The sequence below is a fragment of the Delphinus delphis genome, chromosome 19 (genome assembly GCF_949987515.2).
Source record: "Delphinus delphis chromosome 19, mDelDel1.2, whole genome shotgun sequence".
In the NCBI taxonomy this organism is placed as follows: domain Eukaryota; kingdom Metazoa; phylum Chordata; class Mammalia; order Artiodactyla; family Delphinidae; genus Delphinus; species Delphinus delphis.
In genome coordinates, this window is record NC_082701.1 from 46,218,656 (window position 1) to 46,237,187 (window position 18,532).

Consider the following 18,532-nt stretch of genomic DNA (forward strand, 5'->3'; position numbering starts at 1 on the left):
GACTGGATGCACCTCTGTTTTCAGTTTTTGCTGATAGGATCCACGCACCTTTGGGGGATGAGGATCACAGCCCTCTTCTGATTACAGAGGCAGGTGGAGGTGTCATCCTAGGCACATAGGACGGCAGGTGATGCCGTCTCCACAGGCTGCCTCTGGTTACACGTGTGTGACACAGGCTTGTGACCTGCTTCTGCCCCGCTCGCTTCTCACCCTAAACAAACCTGCACAGTCACATCCGTGCCACAGTCACACACGTCGTATACATGCCGCGTCTCCATCCTGCTTGAATAGGGTAGCAGATAATCCAACTGTCAAGTCGTATGGCCCTAATCTGGTTTGACTGGACAGATAGCATTTCTGCCAGAAAGTAATGCTGAAAATAAACGTGCGCATTACATTAGCACATCCTGTGTTAACTCACCTTGCTGAGTATCAGCTTGTTGCCCTCGGCAGTAACCATGGCTTTTCATACTCAGCTTGTCACCACGGAAACCTGGTCACTGAGTACTGCCCAGCAGTCTTGAGAGAAGCGTCTCTTCCAACTAACAGCGTGATGCCCTGGGCCCTTTCTCTTTTCAAAGGGATCCAGCTCTGCCTGCCTTTATGCTGGGAAGCCCTGGTTCCCTTTGAAAAGTTGTCCAGGGTTTTCCCATTGTCAAAATTCTGACTCCTGGAGGTTAGGGGTGGGCAGTGACATCAGAGGGGGAGCTTCTCTTTCTGCAGGGGCAGAAATGTCCGTGTTGTGAACTCGTGCTGGTGTTTTCAAACTAACCATCACTTGACTAAGCCTTTCCTATCTTGCTCCACTACAAAAAATTTAATTACTGCTTTCTTTTCCTTCCCTACCAGCACATCCAGATTCAACATACCAGCCACAGACCGTTCCAACACCACATGTCAACCTGCCAAGCAGCGCAGGGATTTAATAACATTGACATCCAATTACCAATCTGTTATACTTCAATTTAAATCAAAGTAACACATGCATGTGCTTTTAAGAAAACATCCAGTTGCTCTGAAGAGCTTATGCTGGAGGATGGCAGTCACCTGTCCCGCCCCTCCCTCACCCCGCCCATCACATATGGACTGCTTGCTTTAGTTCACATGCTGACTCCTGCCCTGACTTTTTTTTTTTTAAATCTTTATTGGAGTATAATTGCTTCACATTACGGTGTTAGTTTCTGTTGTACACCAAAGCGAATCAGCCATATGCATACGTATATCCCCATATCCCCTCCCTCTTGCGTCTCCCTCCCACCCTCCCTATCCCACCCCTCTAGGTGGTCACAAAGCACCGAGCTGATCTCCCTGTGCTATGCGGCTGCTTCCCACTAGCTATCTATTTTACATTCAGTAGTGTATATATGTCAGTACTACTCTCACTTCGCCCCAGCTTCCCCCGCCCACCCCGTGTCCTCAAGTCCATTCTCTATGTCTGCATCTTTATTCCTGCCCTGCAACTAGGTTCATCAGTACCATTTTTTTTTTTTAGGTTCCATATATATGCGTTAGAATATGGTATTTGTTTTTCTCTTTCTTACTTCACTCTGTATGACAGACTCTAAGTCCATCCACCTCACTACAAATAACTCAGTATCGTTTCTTTTTATGAATGAGTAATATTGCATTGTATATATGTGCCACATCTTCTTTATCCATTCATCTGTCGATGGACATTTAGGTTGGTTCCGTGTCCTGGCTGTTGTAAATAGTGCTGCAGTGAACATTGTGGTACATGATTCTTTCTGAATTATGGTTTTCTCAGGGTATATGCCCAGTAGCGGGATTGCTGGGTCATATAGAGCTACCATATGACCCAGCAATGCCCTGACTTTCTTGCTTTATCAACGTTAGGTACTCTCTATCGACTCGACTCCATGCTCTGAAAGATAAGGAGCTGGCTAGCTGGGACTACTCTGCTTCCCCCTCTCCTCCTAATTTTTGATACTGTTATTATTATTATTTTTTTTTTTGCGGTACGCGGGCCTCTCACTGCTGTGGCCTCTCCCGTTGCGGAGCACAGGCTCTGGACGCTCAGGCTCAGCGGTCATGGCTCACAGGCCCAGCCTCTCCGCGGCATGTGGGATCTTCCCGGACCGGGGCACGAACCCGTGTCCCCTGCATCGGCAGGCGGACTCGCAACCACTGCGCCACCAGGGAAGCCCCTGTTATTATTTTTTAACTCTTTGATTACATTTGTAACTTTCTATACTATTTGCCTCTTTCTTCTTCCATCAACTTTAACATTCACACCTCCACTCCTTCTGCATGAGTTGTGGGTACGAATGCCTCTATTCTTCCCTCCATACTCTCACCTCCCTCCTTTTCTAGATGGCACCCTTACTAATAGATTGCCAGGATTGTACGTTTAGACTGTTCTGTTGCTGTAGTTAATTCTTCCGTGCTTTGTGACTTATGCCTCAGTCTTAGTTTACAAAGGTGACTGAGTGATGACAGGAAGAGGCTAATGCCATTGAAAGAAGAATTTATTGCTTACAGTTCCCAAAAGAAGGGGGCATCCCACGCCACTCAGGGCCACATGGGGAAGCACCAGAGGCAGAAAGGAGTGAAGGGAAAGCATGCACCACAGCCTTTAATGGGGTTTCTACGGGAACAGCAGAGCAGCGCAGGGTAGGTATCTTAGGGTGGGCTAGGTTGAATAGTTTCAGCGGCCGCTGGGGCATAGAGGCTGGCCCTGGCTGCCTGGTATCTGGCCCTGGGTTGAGTTAGGGTAGGGGGACTATTGGCTTGGTGAGTGAGAGTTAGGTAAAGGGGGTGGTTAGAGTGTAGACTCAGGATCGGTTGGAGGGTTTGTAATATGACTTTCACATACCTGCAAAAGCTGCATCACAGGGGAGATGTAAACAGCTTTGGCCATTGGTTTGGCCCTGTGATGAATGGGTGCCAAGTAGACAAATACAGAATCTAAGAAAACAGCACTTTGTCTCTAGGTTAATTAATTCTAAGAGCTGAAAATCAATAAATAGCATTTAATTTCACAAACCTGTATATGATTTTGTAAGAGGGTGAAAAGGACAGGTTCAGGAGCTATACTGCCTGGGGTCCTATTTTTATTTTGTTCTTCCCTGTTTGTGTCACGTGTTCTCTCTGTGCCTGATTTCCTCATCTGTAAAATAGAACTTTTAATACCACCCACCTCATCGGATTTTTGTGAGAGTTAAATAAGTTATATATAAAATTCTTGGAATGGTGCCTGACACATACAAAGTGCTCAATAGTTATGAGGGATTTAAATTTTTTTTATCATTTTGTAAACATTAAACACCTCAGGGTGGGCTTCCCTGGTGGCGCAGTAGTTGAGAGTCCGCCTGCTGATGCAGGCGACACGGGTTCGTGCCCCGGTCCGGGAAGATCCCACATGCCGTGGAGCCTGCGCGACCGGAGCCTGTGCTCCGGAACGGGAGAGGCCACAACAGTGAGAGGCCCACGTACCGAAAAAAAAAAAAAAACAAACACCTCAGGGTCAAATGATATGTGAAGATCATATTTTGGTAATTTGTGACACCTCGACCCCTGGACCATCCAAAGGAAAACATTCCTAGTATCATGATCAAATGGATTTCTTTTTAACTCTTTATATCTTAAACCACATCACAGTTTAAGTTCCCTAATATTTGGACCATGACTTTCTGGTATGATTTTAGTTTTCCCTTGGAGTTTTTTATTGCCCTTTGTTCTCATTGACAAAAAATAATGAAACTCTATGTCCTTTTATGCAGCTCCTTGATTTTACCTTCTATTGCGTGGAGCCTTCTCTTTTCCTGTCAGAAACCCCTGCAGACCCTTTTCCGGCTCTATCCTGCACTACTTACTGAAAGCCGTCTTCATGGCATTTCCCTTTGACTCACCTGCTGAGTTGGAGACACTGTTTCTAGGATCTTGTCTTTCTTGTTTTTCACCTCTGTTTTGTTGGAGCTCATCCTGAAGTAACTTCTTAAAAAGAGACCATATATAGGAAAATTGGAGTCCTTGCAAGTCTAAAAATGTCTCTATTCTCTTGTTTCATTGACAGTTTGGTAGAATTCTAGATGCAAAGTCTTTTAGTATCCAGTGTGCCGATGATAAGTCTGATGCTGTTCTAATTCTGGTTTCCTTGTAAGAGACCTATTTTTTCTTTCTGGAAGCTTCTAGGATCTTTTTATATTTATAACTAAGTGATTTTATGAGTATGTATTTTACTTTCCTTTTTTTCTGCCTTAAATTCAATTAAAAACCTTTTAATCTGAAGTCTCATGTCCTCTTTCAGCTCCTGGAAATGTTTTTCTATTGCTCTGTTTCTGAGGAGTCTATTATTAGGAGTTTGACCCCTCAGGTTGAGCATTTTTGACTTCATCATTTCTTCCACTTTTTTCTGTTTCTTCATCTTTGTGCTCCAACCTTCCAAATTTTCTCATTTTTATCTTCCGGCCTTTATTTTACATTTTTACATTTCTGCATTACAGTTTTAGTTTCTAGGGGCCTTATTCTCCAATTGTTCCTTTTTTGTAGCATGTTGTTCATATTTGATGAATGATCCTATATATATTTTAAGTCCCTGAATTTAACTTTCCTACTTTATTCAGTTAATTACCAACCTATCCGATTGTTTCCTTTTTCTAGAAGTGTGTAGAGGTTGGATGTCCTACCGGAGGTGTGGAGGCTTAAATGCCTTGAAAAAGCAATCATTTATTTGCTCATCTGCAGCTTGGGCTGGGCTCATCAGGGTGATTCTTTTGCTGGTGTCTCCTGGTGTCATTCATGGACCGTAGTCATCTGACAGTTTGACTGAGGTCAGGGTCCAAGAAGCCTCACTCCTCTGCAGCCGCTGCTGGCTGTTGGCTGGGGTGTCTTGGTTCTTCTCCATGTGGCCTTTTGTCCTTCGTACACTGGACTAGGCTCTCTCATGATGGCAGCAGTGTTCCAAACTGGTCAGAAGTTTTCACATGTTACTTCTGCCACATTTTACGTGTCAAAGCAAATCACAAGCTAGACCAGATTCAAGAGGTGGGGAAAATAGACTCCACCTCTTGATGGGAAAAGAGGAAAATAATTTAGGACCATGTTTAATCTACTACAACCTCCCAGGCAATGTCTCCCTCTGTCTTAACTCGGGCTGCCATAACAAAATAACATACACAAGGGGCTTAATAGGAGTTTATTTCTCACCGTTCTGGAGGCTGGAAGTTCCAGATCAGGGTGCCAGCACATTTAGTTCCCAGTGAGGGCTCTCTTCCTGGCTTGCAGACTGCCATCTCACTGTGTCCTTACACAGAGGAGAGAAAGGCAAGCTCTCCGGTATCTCTTCCTATAAGGACGTTAATCCCATCGTGAGGGCCCCACCCTTATGACCTCATCTAAACCTAATTACCTCCCAAAGACCCCCATCTCCAAATACCATCACGCTGGGGTTTATGGCTTCAATATATGAATTTGGGGATGGGGCACAGTTCAGTCCATAGCACCCTCTAAGAGCCAGTGTCTCTGTTAAGTAAGCTGAGTTGAAAGCCTTGAAATTTGGATATGTGTTCAGTAATCTCAGCTGATGGGTATTTGTCAGGCATCTAGCATGTGCTAGCAGGTGCCGGGGGGCCTGGGGGGCTCCTGCTGTCATGGTGCTTTCAACCTGGTGCAAGAAACAGACATGTAAATAGGCCTTCATAACAATGTGTGTGCACTGAAGTGGGAGACCTGCATGGTTCTGTGGAAGCTTCTGGATAAAAGTAATTTCCTAAAGGCTGGATTTCATTCTCCCAGCCCAGGGAAGGAAGAAGAATCGGCGTGTACAAAGGCCTGGGGGCGTGGACAGCTTAGTGTGGTCCTGGAGTGGGAGTGGCTATGTTGCGTGATCCCCTGGGCTGGGGAGAGAGGCAGGAGCTGGCGGAGCCCTGGGGTCTTATTTGACACGTTGTGGAGTCTAGCTTGCCTGTCAGAGCTCCTGGGAAGCCAGCACTGTGTGTGTGTTTGTGTGTGTGTGTGTGCGTGTAGATGTATGTGTGTGTGTGTTCAGGTAATGGGGTAGGGAGAGCTATGCTGTCTCCCTGCCAGGGTGGGTGGACCCTTTAAGAGACATTCAGTAACAGGCCATTTCCCACGGCTTTTCAAGACTGGAGCATGTTAAGCAAACAGAATGTGGTCCCCTGAAGGCAGAGTCCCACGCTCTGTCCCCGGGGACAGTTCCTTTGTTTTGCCAACTTGGTTTGTTCATTCAGTCACTCAGTCAGCAACATTCCTGCCACGTACAGCCTCCTAGCTGGGTCCTGGGAATACAGGGATGGCTCCGGCACAGCCCTGCCCTGGAAGAGCTCACAGCTTCTTAGCTGGGTGAGGGTCTGGGGCAGCAGAGCTGCTCTGATTATGCATAAAGTGGCACTGAAGGCTTCCTAGGGGAAGTGTCCCTGCCTCATGGAGCCAAGGGTGAAGGGCACTCCAGGTGCAAGGAACAGCATGTGCGAAGGCCAGACTGTCCCCCCACTCCCACCCCTGGGGTGAGGAGCGGAGAGCGTGGTCGCCTCCCCTGAGTTGACGCAGGTGAACTCCTGAGTCGCGTGGGAGGTGGGGAGAGGTGGTAACACACGGAAGGCAGAGCGGGGAGCAGGGGCAGAGGTCTTAGGCCGCCCCTCCCACATCCTCCCTGGAGGCCAGTGCCCTAGACGTGCCCTTCTGTCCAACAGGCTCTGCCAATTACCACCTTCTCCAGCCACAGCCGTTCAGGAAATGCCGATGATTAGCGATTGTTATCATGGTAATTAAAATTCCCTGGGAACAGCTTGGCTAATATCCATCAGTATCTGCTGTCAGGTTGGCAGCGAGGTGAAATTGGAATGAAAACCTCAAGGCAGAGGAGCACCAGCGCGCGAGGCGGAGCACAGCGCGCGAGGCGGAGCAACGCACGCGCGCACGAGGCGGTGCGAGGGGAGGATTTAAGGCTGAAGCCACCCCACACCCTGGCCTCCCGCAAGTGTCATGGGGGCTGTGTGGGTTTTTTCTCATTAAATGGCATTTTCAAGGTTAGCTGCTTTGCTGGCCTTATCACAGGGAACCACTCGTGGGGAGCAGAGCGTGGCTTTGCAGAATCACACGGCTTCTCCAAAAAGCAAAGGTTTTCCCCATCCGCGGCCCTAGACAGGATGGTTGGGGGTTAATTTCCACGGAGGGCTTTTCCCACCGCTGTTCTTGGGGAGCGAGTCAAGCGTTGATGCCAGGCTGTGGGTGATAGGCTTGGATGCCCACAGCAGAAATCACGTGATTAAAAGCTACTGCATTTTACAGGGTGGCGGCGGGCAGCAAGGCGGGAGAAGGTCTGAGGACATGCCGGGACTGGTGTGGGGGGAGGGGAGATGGCTGCTCAGAACTGGGGGTCCCTCACCCCTCGCCTCACCAGTTTGACTCTCCCACGTGGAAGGCATTTTCCAAAACACCCGACAGTGTCTTGAATGCACCCCTACACGGTGTGCCCCCCATACCTAGTGATGCACCTGTGTGCTCTCGTCCCTCTGCCTCGGGGACTCAGAAAACGCTGCTCCTCCAGCTGGTCCGGGATCACCAGCCAGTCTGGTCTGGTCTCTGCCCATCACAGCAGTATCCGGCCTTCCACCTGAACTGCAGCGCCAGCACGAGAGAAACGGACAGACCAAGGCCCCGGTACAATGAACTCACCTGCCTTCTAGACCCCAGGGAGGCGCTGCACGCCTGGCAGACCCGTGGGGCCATGGCCCCTGCTGCGCATAAATATCGGGGTGAATTGTATGAAACTGACAGGGGTTTTTATAGGTCAAAAATGGTTGAACGAACACACACACACACACACACACACACAAAGGCTGAATATCAGTAGTTTCATGCAATTCAACCTAATACTTTGGGTCTTGTGCTCTTTATCCCGTTTTCCAAAAGCACTTGACTGATCAGTGTTTTTTAAGTGGGTGGTAGGGGTGGAGGTGGATCGTTGCAACAGGAAATGAAGCTGATGGCATGGGGCCCGCTGGCTGGGATATGCCAGGGTGGGCAGGGGCACCCGGGGCTGTGGGTCTCACTGGTGCTCGAGGAAAGACTGGGAGCACGTGGCTGCCTTGTGCCCTGAAGTTCAAGGTCAGGGATGTGCACCTTGGCACGCCCTGCTAGGCACTCCCTCTTTATCCCCCTTTTAATCTGAAGTGGTAAATCCACTTGATTAATTACAAGAACTTGGGTGAAACCCTCCGGCCACTTCCCCAGGAAGGCGACAGACTATATGGATTGGGTCACGCTCCAGCAAACAAGCCACGGCTGCCAATTCAGTCGTTCAGCCGGTGTTTACGGAGCCCCTACTGTGTGTCAGGCGTGTGCTAGGAGCTTAAAGATCCAGTGTTGAGCAGAGACGCCCTGGGCCTCCCTCCCGGCTGGTAGACTCTGGTGGGAGAGACAGACAAAAATAAAGGACCAGCCAAAAGGTGGAAGCAACCCAGTGTCCATCAACGGATGAGTGGATAAAGAAAATGTGGTGTACACATAAAACGGAATATTATTCAGCCTCGAAAAAGGAAGAAAGTTCTGACACATGTTGATGAACCTTAAAGACATTATGCTCAGTGAAATAACGAATACTGTATGTACGTCAAAAAGTCAAGTACTCTATGATTCCACTTAATTCGTAGATAGAAAGTAGAACAGTGGTCACCAGGGTTTGGGGGAGATGGGCCTGGGGACTTGTTTAATGGGTAAAGTTTCAGTTTTACAAGATTAAAAGAGTTCTGGAAATGGGCTACCCAACAATGTGAATGTACTTAACATACTGAACTGTACACTTAGAAAGGGTTATGATGGTGAATTTTATAGTGTGTGTATTTTAACACAATTGAGAGTGTAATGTGGGGTCCCTGCCCTGAAGTCACTTAGTGCCCCGCTGGGGATTTGACTTTTCTTCCTGAGGGCAGTCTGACGATATACGTCATCACCTGTGTACGCTATACGTCATCATCTATGTATATATATCCCTTGACCCGGCAGTTTCACTCCTGGGATATTTCCTAAGGCAGTAACCGACAGCCGTCTGATGATGGGTGTGCCACCATGATGTTTGCAGCACTGTTCAGAAGAGTGAAAAATTGGAAACAATTTAAACTCCCATCAGTGGCGGGTTGATTTAATTAAGTTTAATAAATCCAAACTATAGAACCATAGTTTCATGTGGAGACCGTTACTTATGAACACAGTACAACTGCTGTGATATATAGTTAAGTATCATATAATAGCATCTACATGACCCTATTCTTCCAAAAAGGAAGGAAGGAAAGGAGGGAGGGAGGGAGGGAGGAAAACTGAATTGTATATATGCCCAGGAAAGGGTGTAAGAAAATTCACAACACAGTGTTAAGCAGGGCTCTATCTGTGTGACCTTCCTCATTTTGCTTTTTTGTTATTGTCCTAATTTTGCACGATGTGTATGTATTTCTCAGGGGGAAAAAGGCAAAGCAACGTCCATGGTGGGGGTCAGAGAGGCAGTGCAATGCGGGTCCTAAGCCCACCCAGACCCCACCATGCCCAGATGGCTTTCGAGGGCTTGCTTTACTTGGTCCCCCCGAGGCCCAGACATGTTGGGGGCAGGAGGCTGGCACGCCCAGGGGAGGGCAGGCAAAGCCAGCACCGATGGATGCCCAGGCCTTCGCTTAGCAGAGGGAGGCCAAGTGAGCCCCTCACCAGCCCCCTATGGCCCTGGGCTTGGACACCTGGTCTAAGGAGCCGCACAGCAGCTCTACAAGGACAGGGTAGCCTTGGTGGCGGCTGTTTGTGTTTGTTTCCTCTCCCTATATGACCCCTCCCTGCCCTCTAGGCATCTAGACACTTAGCATCCATGATGGTGATGTCTGACCCGCTGAGGATTTACCCCCTGCTCAACCACAATTTAGCAGGCCCCTGCTTCACATCTGTAGACTGTTGGGATGAGATTCTGGGAACCTTCAGTGTGGAGTAGAGGCCAATAGAATGGTAGGCTGGCCTTGGGCAAGTTGCTTAACTTGTCCGAGCCTCAGTTTTCCCATCTGGAAAGTGGGAATAATAATAGAGCTTCCTCAAGGAACCGTTATCACCAGATGCCTCTGGGAATGGGAAAGGAGACTTTTTAATTTCACACTTTGTGAATTTTAGATCATGTGCATGTACTACTGATTCGAAGAAATATCTACATATCGTAGGAGGGCTGCGAGAGGATCAGAAAGGGTTTTCCAAGGCGGCTCCAAGAAGCATTCATCTCTACGTTATTCGAGAGCCACACGCAAAAGCAGGCCCTTCGGGCTTCCCTGGTGGCGCAGTGGTTGAGGGTCCGCCTGCCGATGCAGGGGACGCGGGTTCGTGCCCCGGTCCGGGAAGATCCCACATGCCGCGGAGCGGCTGGGCCCGTGAGCCATGGCCGCTGGGCCTGCGCGTCCGGAGCCTGTGCTCCGCGGCGGGAGAGGCCGCAACAGTGAGAGGCCCGCGTACCGCAAAAAAAAAAAAAAAAAAAAAAAAAAAGCAGGCCCTTCTGCACAGGGAAGCTGGGAGGGAGGGCTGAGTGACTCGTGCCCAGGACAGTGTTTGGACTCAGTGGTCCAGTGCCTGGCACTCTGGAGCATAAGGAGGTGACTGCCGTCTACTTGGAGAAATAGATACACCTCACTCCACGAGGGAACAGTAAGTGCTACAGTTAAGGTTCTGCAGACCCATTACTAGGGTTGAGTTCCTCTAGGAAAACTTGCTGGGTAGGTTCCAGGTGGGAAGAACCGTCTGTCCTTTTGCTCTGTTGGAGAGCCCTGTGCACATTGGTATATTAAAGGCTCTGAGAAGTCCTGCAGTAACAGAGCTTGGTTTAACTTGGTGCTTCTTGATGGACATGATGGAGAGCTCTTCTTTTTTCTTTTCTTTCTTTCTTTTTTTTTTTTTTTTGGCTTGGTCCCTGCTAACAGCCCACAGATCCAGTTGGTGTAGAGGAGTTGGGGAGTGGGAAACACTGTCCTCTAGAGAATCAGGGCAGACTCTGGCCTTTTGATTTGATTTGATTTGGGTTCTTTAACGTCTTTATTGGAGTATAATTGCTTTACAATGGTGTGTCAGTTTCTGCTTTATAACAAAGTGAATCAGCTATACATATACATATATCCCCATATCTCCTCCCTCTTGCGTCTCCCTCCCACCCTCCCTATCCCACCCCTCTAGGTGGTCACAAAGCACCGAGCTGATCTCCCTGTGCTATGCAGCTGCTTCCCACTAGCTATCTGTTTTACATTTGGTAGTATATATAAGTCCATGCCACTCTCTCACTTCGTCCCAGCTTACCCTTCCCCCTGCCCGTGTCCTCAAGTCCATTCTCTATGTCTGTGTCTTTATTCCTGTCCTGCCCCTAGGTTCTTCAGACCCTTTTTTTTTTTTAGATTCCATATATATGTGTTGGCGTATGGTATTTATTTTTCTCTTTCTGAAAAGAAAAAAATGGCAGACTCTAGGTCCATCTACCTCACTACAAATGACTCAGTTTCGTTTCTTTTTATGGCTGAGTAATATTCCATTGTATATATGTGCCACATCTTCTTTATCCATTCATCTGTCGATGGACACTTAGGTTGCTTCCATGTCCTGGCTATTGTAAATAGAGCTGCAATGAACGTGGTGGTACATGACTCTTTTTGAATTATGGTTTTCTCAGGGTACATGCCCAGTAGTGGGATTGCTGGGTCATGCTGTAGTTCTATTTGTAGTTTTTTAAGGAAAGTCCATACTGTTCTCCACAGTGACTGTATCAATTTACATTCCCACCAGCAGTGCAAGAGGGTTCCCTTTTCTCTACCCTCTCCAGCATTTATTGTTTGTAGATTTTTTGATGATTGGCCTTTTGATTTTAAATTGTCCCTTTTGAGTAGGAGCCTTGGTCCCCTGGTTGTAAAGCTGTGCACGTTTGTCAGATGACAGGAGGAGGGTGACAGTGACGCTAGCGGACACCATGTGTGCCGAGTGGCTGCTCTGCGCCTGGCACCAGTCTATGGGAATTGACATTCACTTGCAAGCCTGACCCTCATGGCCGTCCTGGGAGCTGGCACTGTTCCTGCCTTCCACCTACCGATGATAAAACTGAGGGTCACGAAGGTTGATGCGTCCAGATCTCCCGGCTGCGGGATGACAGATCCAGGATTCAAACCCACACATCTGCTCTGAGCCGCCAAGGCTTCCTCTTCTCAGAAAAGGTCACCTCCTTCCTTCATACGCTCCCACTCTTCTTATAAATACCCTGAACACATTTCCTTCATCAGGAAAGAGATTACAGAGCACTTGGCATTTTCTGAAGCAGGCGTTAAGGTTTCAGGAACCTTATTGCACTCGCTGCTCTGAATTCTAATCTGTGGCTCTCGCTAAACTCCGGGGGCCCGTCTGTGCCCCGCACAGAGATAATCACATCCCGAGAAGCTCTCCAAGACCATGGTCAGTGCCGGGCCGTGGCCAGCCCAGCTCGTCCCCTGACCTCTCGTCGCTCTGCCCAGAGTCTCGAGGGGAAGGGGCAGCCCGGAGGAATGCAGTGGCCTCTTGAGCGCCTTCTGGGAGGCGGGGCCGGCTGGGGGCAGGGTACGGGGAGGACTGCTCTGCATCCTGTGCTCTGAGCAGGTGTCTCCCCCTCCAGGTCTGGAAGAGGTCGGGGGCCTGGTTCTACAGAGGGATCCCCAAGTACATCCTGCCCCTGAAGACCCCCGGCCAGGCCGATCGCCCCCACTTCCGACCATTGCCCACGGAGCCAGCAGAGCAAGAGCCCAGAAGTACTGAGAGCAGCCGCGTCTACACGTGGGCCCGAGAGAGAGGTGAGTCCCCACCGCGCCGTCTCCGGGATGGCAACCCACATCTGAGCCATCGGCAAACCAAGCCGCATGCACCAGGCCGGGGCCCACCACCCCTCCACGGGGCTCACGCTGGGCCTTGCCCCTCTCTGTGCCCTTGGCTCCCCGCCTGCACCACGTGGGTGGCTGGTCCTCAGCAGGGTGCTTGCTTGCATCAGGAGGGTCCCCCGGGGGCCGTTTCACCAGTAAGCACTAATTAGGGGGCAGCAATGCCATGGACAGCACTAGGGATCTGTGCAGAAATGTGATGCCACTTGAGGTTTTTTGCAAAGTATGAAAATGCATCTTTCTAAGGCAGGTCTGTACCACCTCTTTTCAGTGCTTGTCTATGTCTCAGGAAGGGGGACTCCTGGCTTCCCTGGTCTTAACAAGCAAAGTGACGGTGTGCCCAGGGCCCCTTGGTGTTTGTGGTGACTGCACTGATGTGGGTGTGTCCTAAGTGGCCACCATCAGAAGGGGAACGCACCCCATGGGTCACGATAACGGTGCTTGGGGTGGTGGACGGCTCTCCACTGCTTGCATGATGCTTTAGTGCTTGTGATTTTATTTTCAAAGTTCCTGGTCTCACAACAGACTCTGGAGGTGGACAGAACAGGTATTTTGTAGCCCCATTTTATAGATGAGTAGCCTGAGGCCCAGAGAAGAGGAGGGATTTTCTCAGTTCGGTGTGACAGAGCTGGAACCAAAAGGTGGGGTCCTGCCCTTGCAGCTTTGACTCCTTCTGCCCTGAAATGTCGGAGTTTCAGCCCAAGACTCAGGGTCTGAGGGTCCTGCATGAGACACGGCAGCCAGAGGGATGAGGGCTTATCCTGTTACTGGGGACGATGGACCCAAGAGAGTAGACATGGCATCTGCTTCTGAGGGGCTCTCGAACATCTCCATGTTTGGATTATGACCTGGCATTTATCTTCTTGTCATTTGGACTTTGGTTTCCTTGTTACAAAAGTAAGGCGTGTTTATTAATACAGTTTTGAAAGTTGTCAAATGATACAATGTCGAGGTAGAAATCCCCTGTAGGTCAGCCCTTCCAGACATAACTGGCATTAGCAGCTTGGTGTCTGTTCTCCAGATACTTTTTCTCGGCATCACTCGGGGTTTTGCAGCCAGCCTTCCTGCCTAATTCTCCTGGGCTCTGTTTGCCCTTCTAATTCCCGTGAGTTCACCTTCCCTGCCATCACTGCCACAGAGCAGCCTCGGTGGCGACCACGGCAAGTGCAGGTGCAACCTGGGCAGTCAGGGGGCAGCGGACGGCCGGGGGGAGCCCCTTTTCCACCCTCAGCGCCGGGGCTTTCTCCTGCCCCAGCCTGGTCGGGGTGCATCTGTGTCCCTCAGACCGAGGGAAGAGATACGGCTGTGGAGGCTGAAGCTGGGGGACACTGGTGGGTCTAGAATGTTGTTTCCCACAGATTGAGGAGGAGAGACCTTGAGGCCTCACCCCGAGGGGCCTCAGTGCCCTGTCTGCTCCAGCACCAGTGCGGCACACATGAGCACGCATGCGTGCACACACACACACACACACACGCACACGCACACACATCCCTAGGGAAGGGCAGGACCTTCTCTTGTCTCCTCGTCAGCCATGCAGACACACAGATGCCCTTTTAATTATGTAGGCAAGGAGGCCAGCGGCCCACACACTTGGAGTTGGCGCCGTTATTAGTTGACTTTGCAGTGAGGCCGGGCCAGGCAACGTGGAGGTCCCCCCGACCCCAGTGTGAACTCGGTCTCCCTCCGCAGACTGGGTTGGAAGCCCCCCAGGCCCGCAGAGCACGAGGCCGCTGGAAAGTGGCTTCCCCTCGCCATCTGCAGCCCCGTCATCAGTGGTGCGGGGTGTCAGGCAGCAGGCTGGGGTCAGAGCTGCGGTCTGTGGTCCAGATCAGAGCCTGTGTGCTAAGCCTGGCCCTCGTAGCACCCCATTCAGCCCCAACTGAGCTTGGGCCAGACAGAAACAGAGTGACCAGCACTGGGGTGTGGGCTCCCCCAACCACGCTGGAAGCTGTCCGCAGGCAGGGCCGTGTCTGTCCTGAACAGGCCGATTCCTCAGCACGTAGCCTGGGAGAGGCACGAGGTAGATGCTTATTAGGTGATTGAGTGGAAGAATGAAGGAATGAACCACCCACCTGCTCCGGGATGTTTGAAAGGCCTATGGAGGGATTTTCATTAGGACCTCAGGCTCCCCTGGGTCAGGGGTCTGGTGGACAGCCCAGGAGGCTGTGAAAACCACCTTGCTCTCCTGAGGCAGCTCTCCTCCCGCATCCCTGTCTCCAGGGCTAGCCCCACAGTCCCTGCTCCCTTATGTGGAAGCTGATCCTGACCCCAGCTCCCTCTCTCTGACCACCGCCCTGTCACCGGCCCCTGCCACACTCTCTCCTCTGTCTTTCACTCTCTCTCCCTCCCTCCCTCTTGGGCAGGTACACCTGTGTCTCCCAGCTTCTCCCCCGCCATCCCAGCTCACTTCACTTGGAAGAGGAAGGGGAATCAATAGATAGAAGCCAAGAAGTTTGCAGGCCACAGAGCAATCAAGTGAAATGTATTGATGTTTTTGAGGCAGGTCCCTTTTCTTCCTCCTTTAAATTGTCTTGGTTAATTTTTAATTACATGAGCGTACCTGATAAATTTTTAACAAGTTAAACAATTCAGAAGTCTATGAAGAATTAAAATCTCTCCTGCCATCATCTCCAAACCCCTTTCTCCCTATTCCTACCAACATATACTTGATACAGGGTTATGTTTTCTTCCGTTTTTATTTTAACAACAAAAATAGCCTCTTACCCATAACTCTGCATGTTGCTTTTTTCACTTAACAGAATATCATGGGCATCCCTCCAGGTCAATAGACACATAGATTTTACTTTATTCTTTTTAATGGCTGAGTAAAATCCCATCATATCATATATTGTGATTTAATTATTCACCTATTGATGGACATTCAAATGATTCTGGCTTTTTGCCACTGCAGGCGGTACTGAAACATCCTTATATGTATATGGTGCTTCTATTTCCGTAGGGCAGGTTTCCAAAAACGGGTTGTGTGTTTTAAATGTCAATAGACATTACCAAACTATATTCTGAAAATGTTACCGTTTTTTTTGTTTTTGGTTTTGGTTTTTTTTGGCGGTACACGGGCCTCTCACTGTTGTGGCCTCTCCCATTGCGGAACACAGGCTCCGGACGCGCAGGCTCAGTGGCCATGGCTCACGGGCCCAGCCGCTCCGCGGCATGTGGGATCCTCCCGGACCGGGGCACGAACCCGTGTCCCCTGCATCGGCAGGCGGACTCTGAACCACTGTGCCACCAGGGAAGCCCTGTTATAGTTTTTTATACTCACCTATACCTGCATCCTTGCCTGCCATGAATATTTTTGGTGTTTATCATTTTGGCCAGTAGGCTAGAAGAAAAATGATATTTCATTTTTCTAATTTGTACATTTGAACGTGTCTTCATGTCTTATTATTTATTGATTATTTAAGCTTCCTCTTTTAAAACTTGCCTGTTCAAACTCATCGCTCATTTTTTATTATGTTCTTTATTTTCTCTTACTGATTTGCAGATGCTCCTTAGGGGTATTAAATGGGTTGCAAACCTTTTTCTCCTTGACTTTATATTTTGTTTGACTTTAGTGTTTACTTATAGTATTTCGCCAGTTAACAATTTCTTTTCATTTTTGTGAAGTCAAGTATGTCTTTCTTTTGCTTTGTGGCTCATAGGTTTCCTATCTTGCTTTGAAATGTCTTCTTCTACAAGGTTAAAAAAAATCTGTTAAATAAAAAGTTTAAGTAGTATGAGAATAAAAGGAAATACTTAAATATGATAAAATTACTCAAAAAGCAGAAATGTAACACCAAATATCATATTAACTGATAAAGCACTGAAGCCATGTTCTATCAAAAGACAAGTCAAGAATACCTCCATGGGCTTCCCTGGTGGCGCAGTGGTTGAGAGTCCGCCTGCCGATGCAGGGGACGCGGGTTCGTGCCCCGGTCCGGGAGGATCCCACATGCCGCGGAGCGGCTGGGCCCGTGAGCCATGGCCGCTGAGCCTGCGCGTCCGGAGCCTGTGCTCCGCAACGGAATAGGCCACAACAGTGAGAGGCCCACGTACCGCAAAAAAAAAAAAAAAAGAATACCTCCATCACCATCATTCAACAGTATACTGTAGTATTTAACTAATGTAACAAGGCAAGAAAATAAAATAATCTGTCACTATTGGAAAAGAAAAAATTCTCTTATTTGCAGGTGATGTATTGTATACCAAGAAAACCCAAGAGGGTCTATTAAAACAACCCACCAGGATTAATAAGAGAATTTGGGAAGTGACAGGACACAGAGTAAATCAATAGTTTACACCAAAAAATCAACAGTTTTACTCTATACTGACTAATTAGAACTGGAAAAATCCATTCATAATTGCAACAAAAATTGTAAAATGCCCAGAAACAAATTTTAAAAAAGAATTATGGGTCAAACATGGAGAAAATTATAGAATCTTATCAAAGGACACACAGTGGAATATTACTCAGCCATAAAAAAGAATGAAATCATGCCATTTGCAGCAACATGGATGGACTTAGAGGTTATCATACTAAGTGAAGTAAGTCAGACAAAGATAAATATCATATGATGTCACTTATATGTGGAATCTTAAAAAATGATACAAATGAACTCATTTACAAAACAGAAATAGACTCACAGACATAGAAAACAAACTTATAGTTGCCAAAGGGGAAAAGGAGGGGAGGGATAAATTGGGGATTTGGGTTTAACAAATACACACTACTGTATGTAAACTAGATAAACAAGGACCTACTGTATAGCATAGGGAACTATATTCGATATCTTGTAATAACCTATAATGGAGAAGAATCTGAAAAAGAGTGTGTGTGTGTGTGTGTGTGTGTGTATAACTAAATCACTTTGCTGTACACCTAAAACATTGTAAATCGACTGTACTTCAATTTTTTTAAAGTTACTATAGTCAAGAGAAACAGTGTAGTGTTGTCACCAGAATAAATAGAATATTTATATAGATAAGTGGAACAGAATAGAAGAATAATAGACCTAAGGATGTAGGGAAGCTAAACATAGGTAGCTTTTCAGTTCAACGGGAAAATAACTCGTTTATTTATCCACCAGGGCTAGCATAATTAGATTTCCATCCCATTCCATCTGTATCCAGAAACACATTGCAGACAGATTAAAGATCTAAATGTTAGAAATAACACAGTGAATGTATTAGAGAAAGATTAGAAGTGTTTCTTTCCTCTGTGTCAAACTCAGAGATACTCTGGCGCCTACAGGACAGGTAGGCTGACTACCTGAGTTGGCTATGCTCTCCCTCCTGTGGACACTGGGTGTTGATTTTGGTCCAGGATTTGCGTGCAGACCCCTTGGTGAGCCCCCAGCGAGCTTGCTCATAGCAGGACAGTCATTCTTTCTCCAGGATGGGGTAGGGAAACAGTGTGACCTGAGTTCCTCCTGTGACTGACCCTGGGTCCGACCTGGCTGCCTCTGGGGAAAGGACTCCACCCTCCCAGCCAGTCAATCCAACGGGACTGCGTGCTCCACGCTGCTTTCCCTTGGCAGGTCGTCGCTCCAAGTTTATGGCAGCAATAAATATAGTCAGTTTTTGTGTACTCCCAGGCTTCTTTGTTCCCTTGAGAAATATAAGGTGTAAATAGTGGAACCAGTACTGTGGGCTCTTAG

The 18,532-nt window shown here is 48.4% G+C and overlaps 1 protein-coding gene across 2 annotated transcripts in view; it reads left to right on the plus strand.

Moving 5' to 3' along the window:
* Window positions 1–18,532, plus strand: part of RPH3AL (rabphilin 3A like (without C2 domains)) — a 120,060-nt gene that overhangs the window by 81,669 nt on the left and 19,859 nt on the right. For both annotated transcript variants that reach the window (XM_059997983.1, XM_059997984.1), the window contains one exon: window positions 12,620–12,794. In XM_059997983.1, the coding sequence (XP_059853966.1) occupies window positions 12,620–12,794 (175 nt within the window). The remainder of the gene's footprint in view (window positions 1–12,619; window positions 12,795–18,532) is intronic.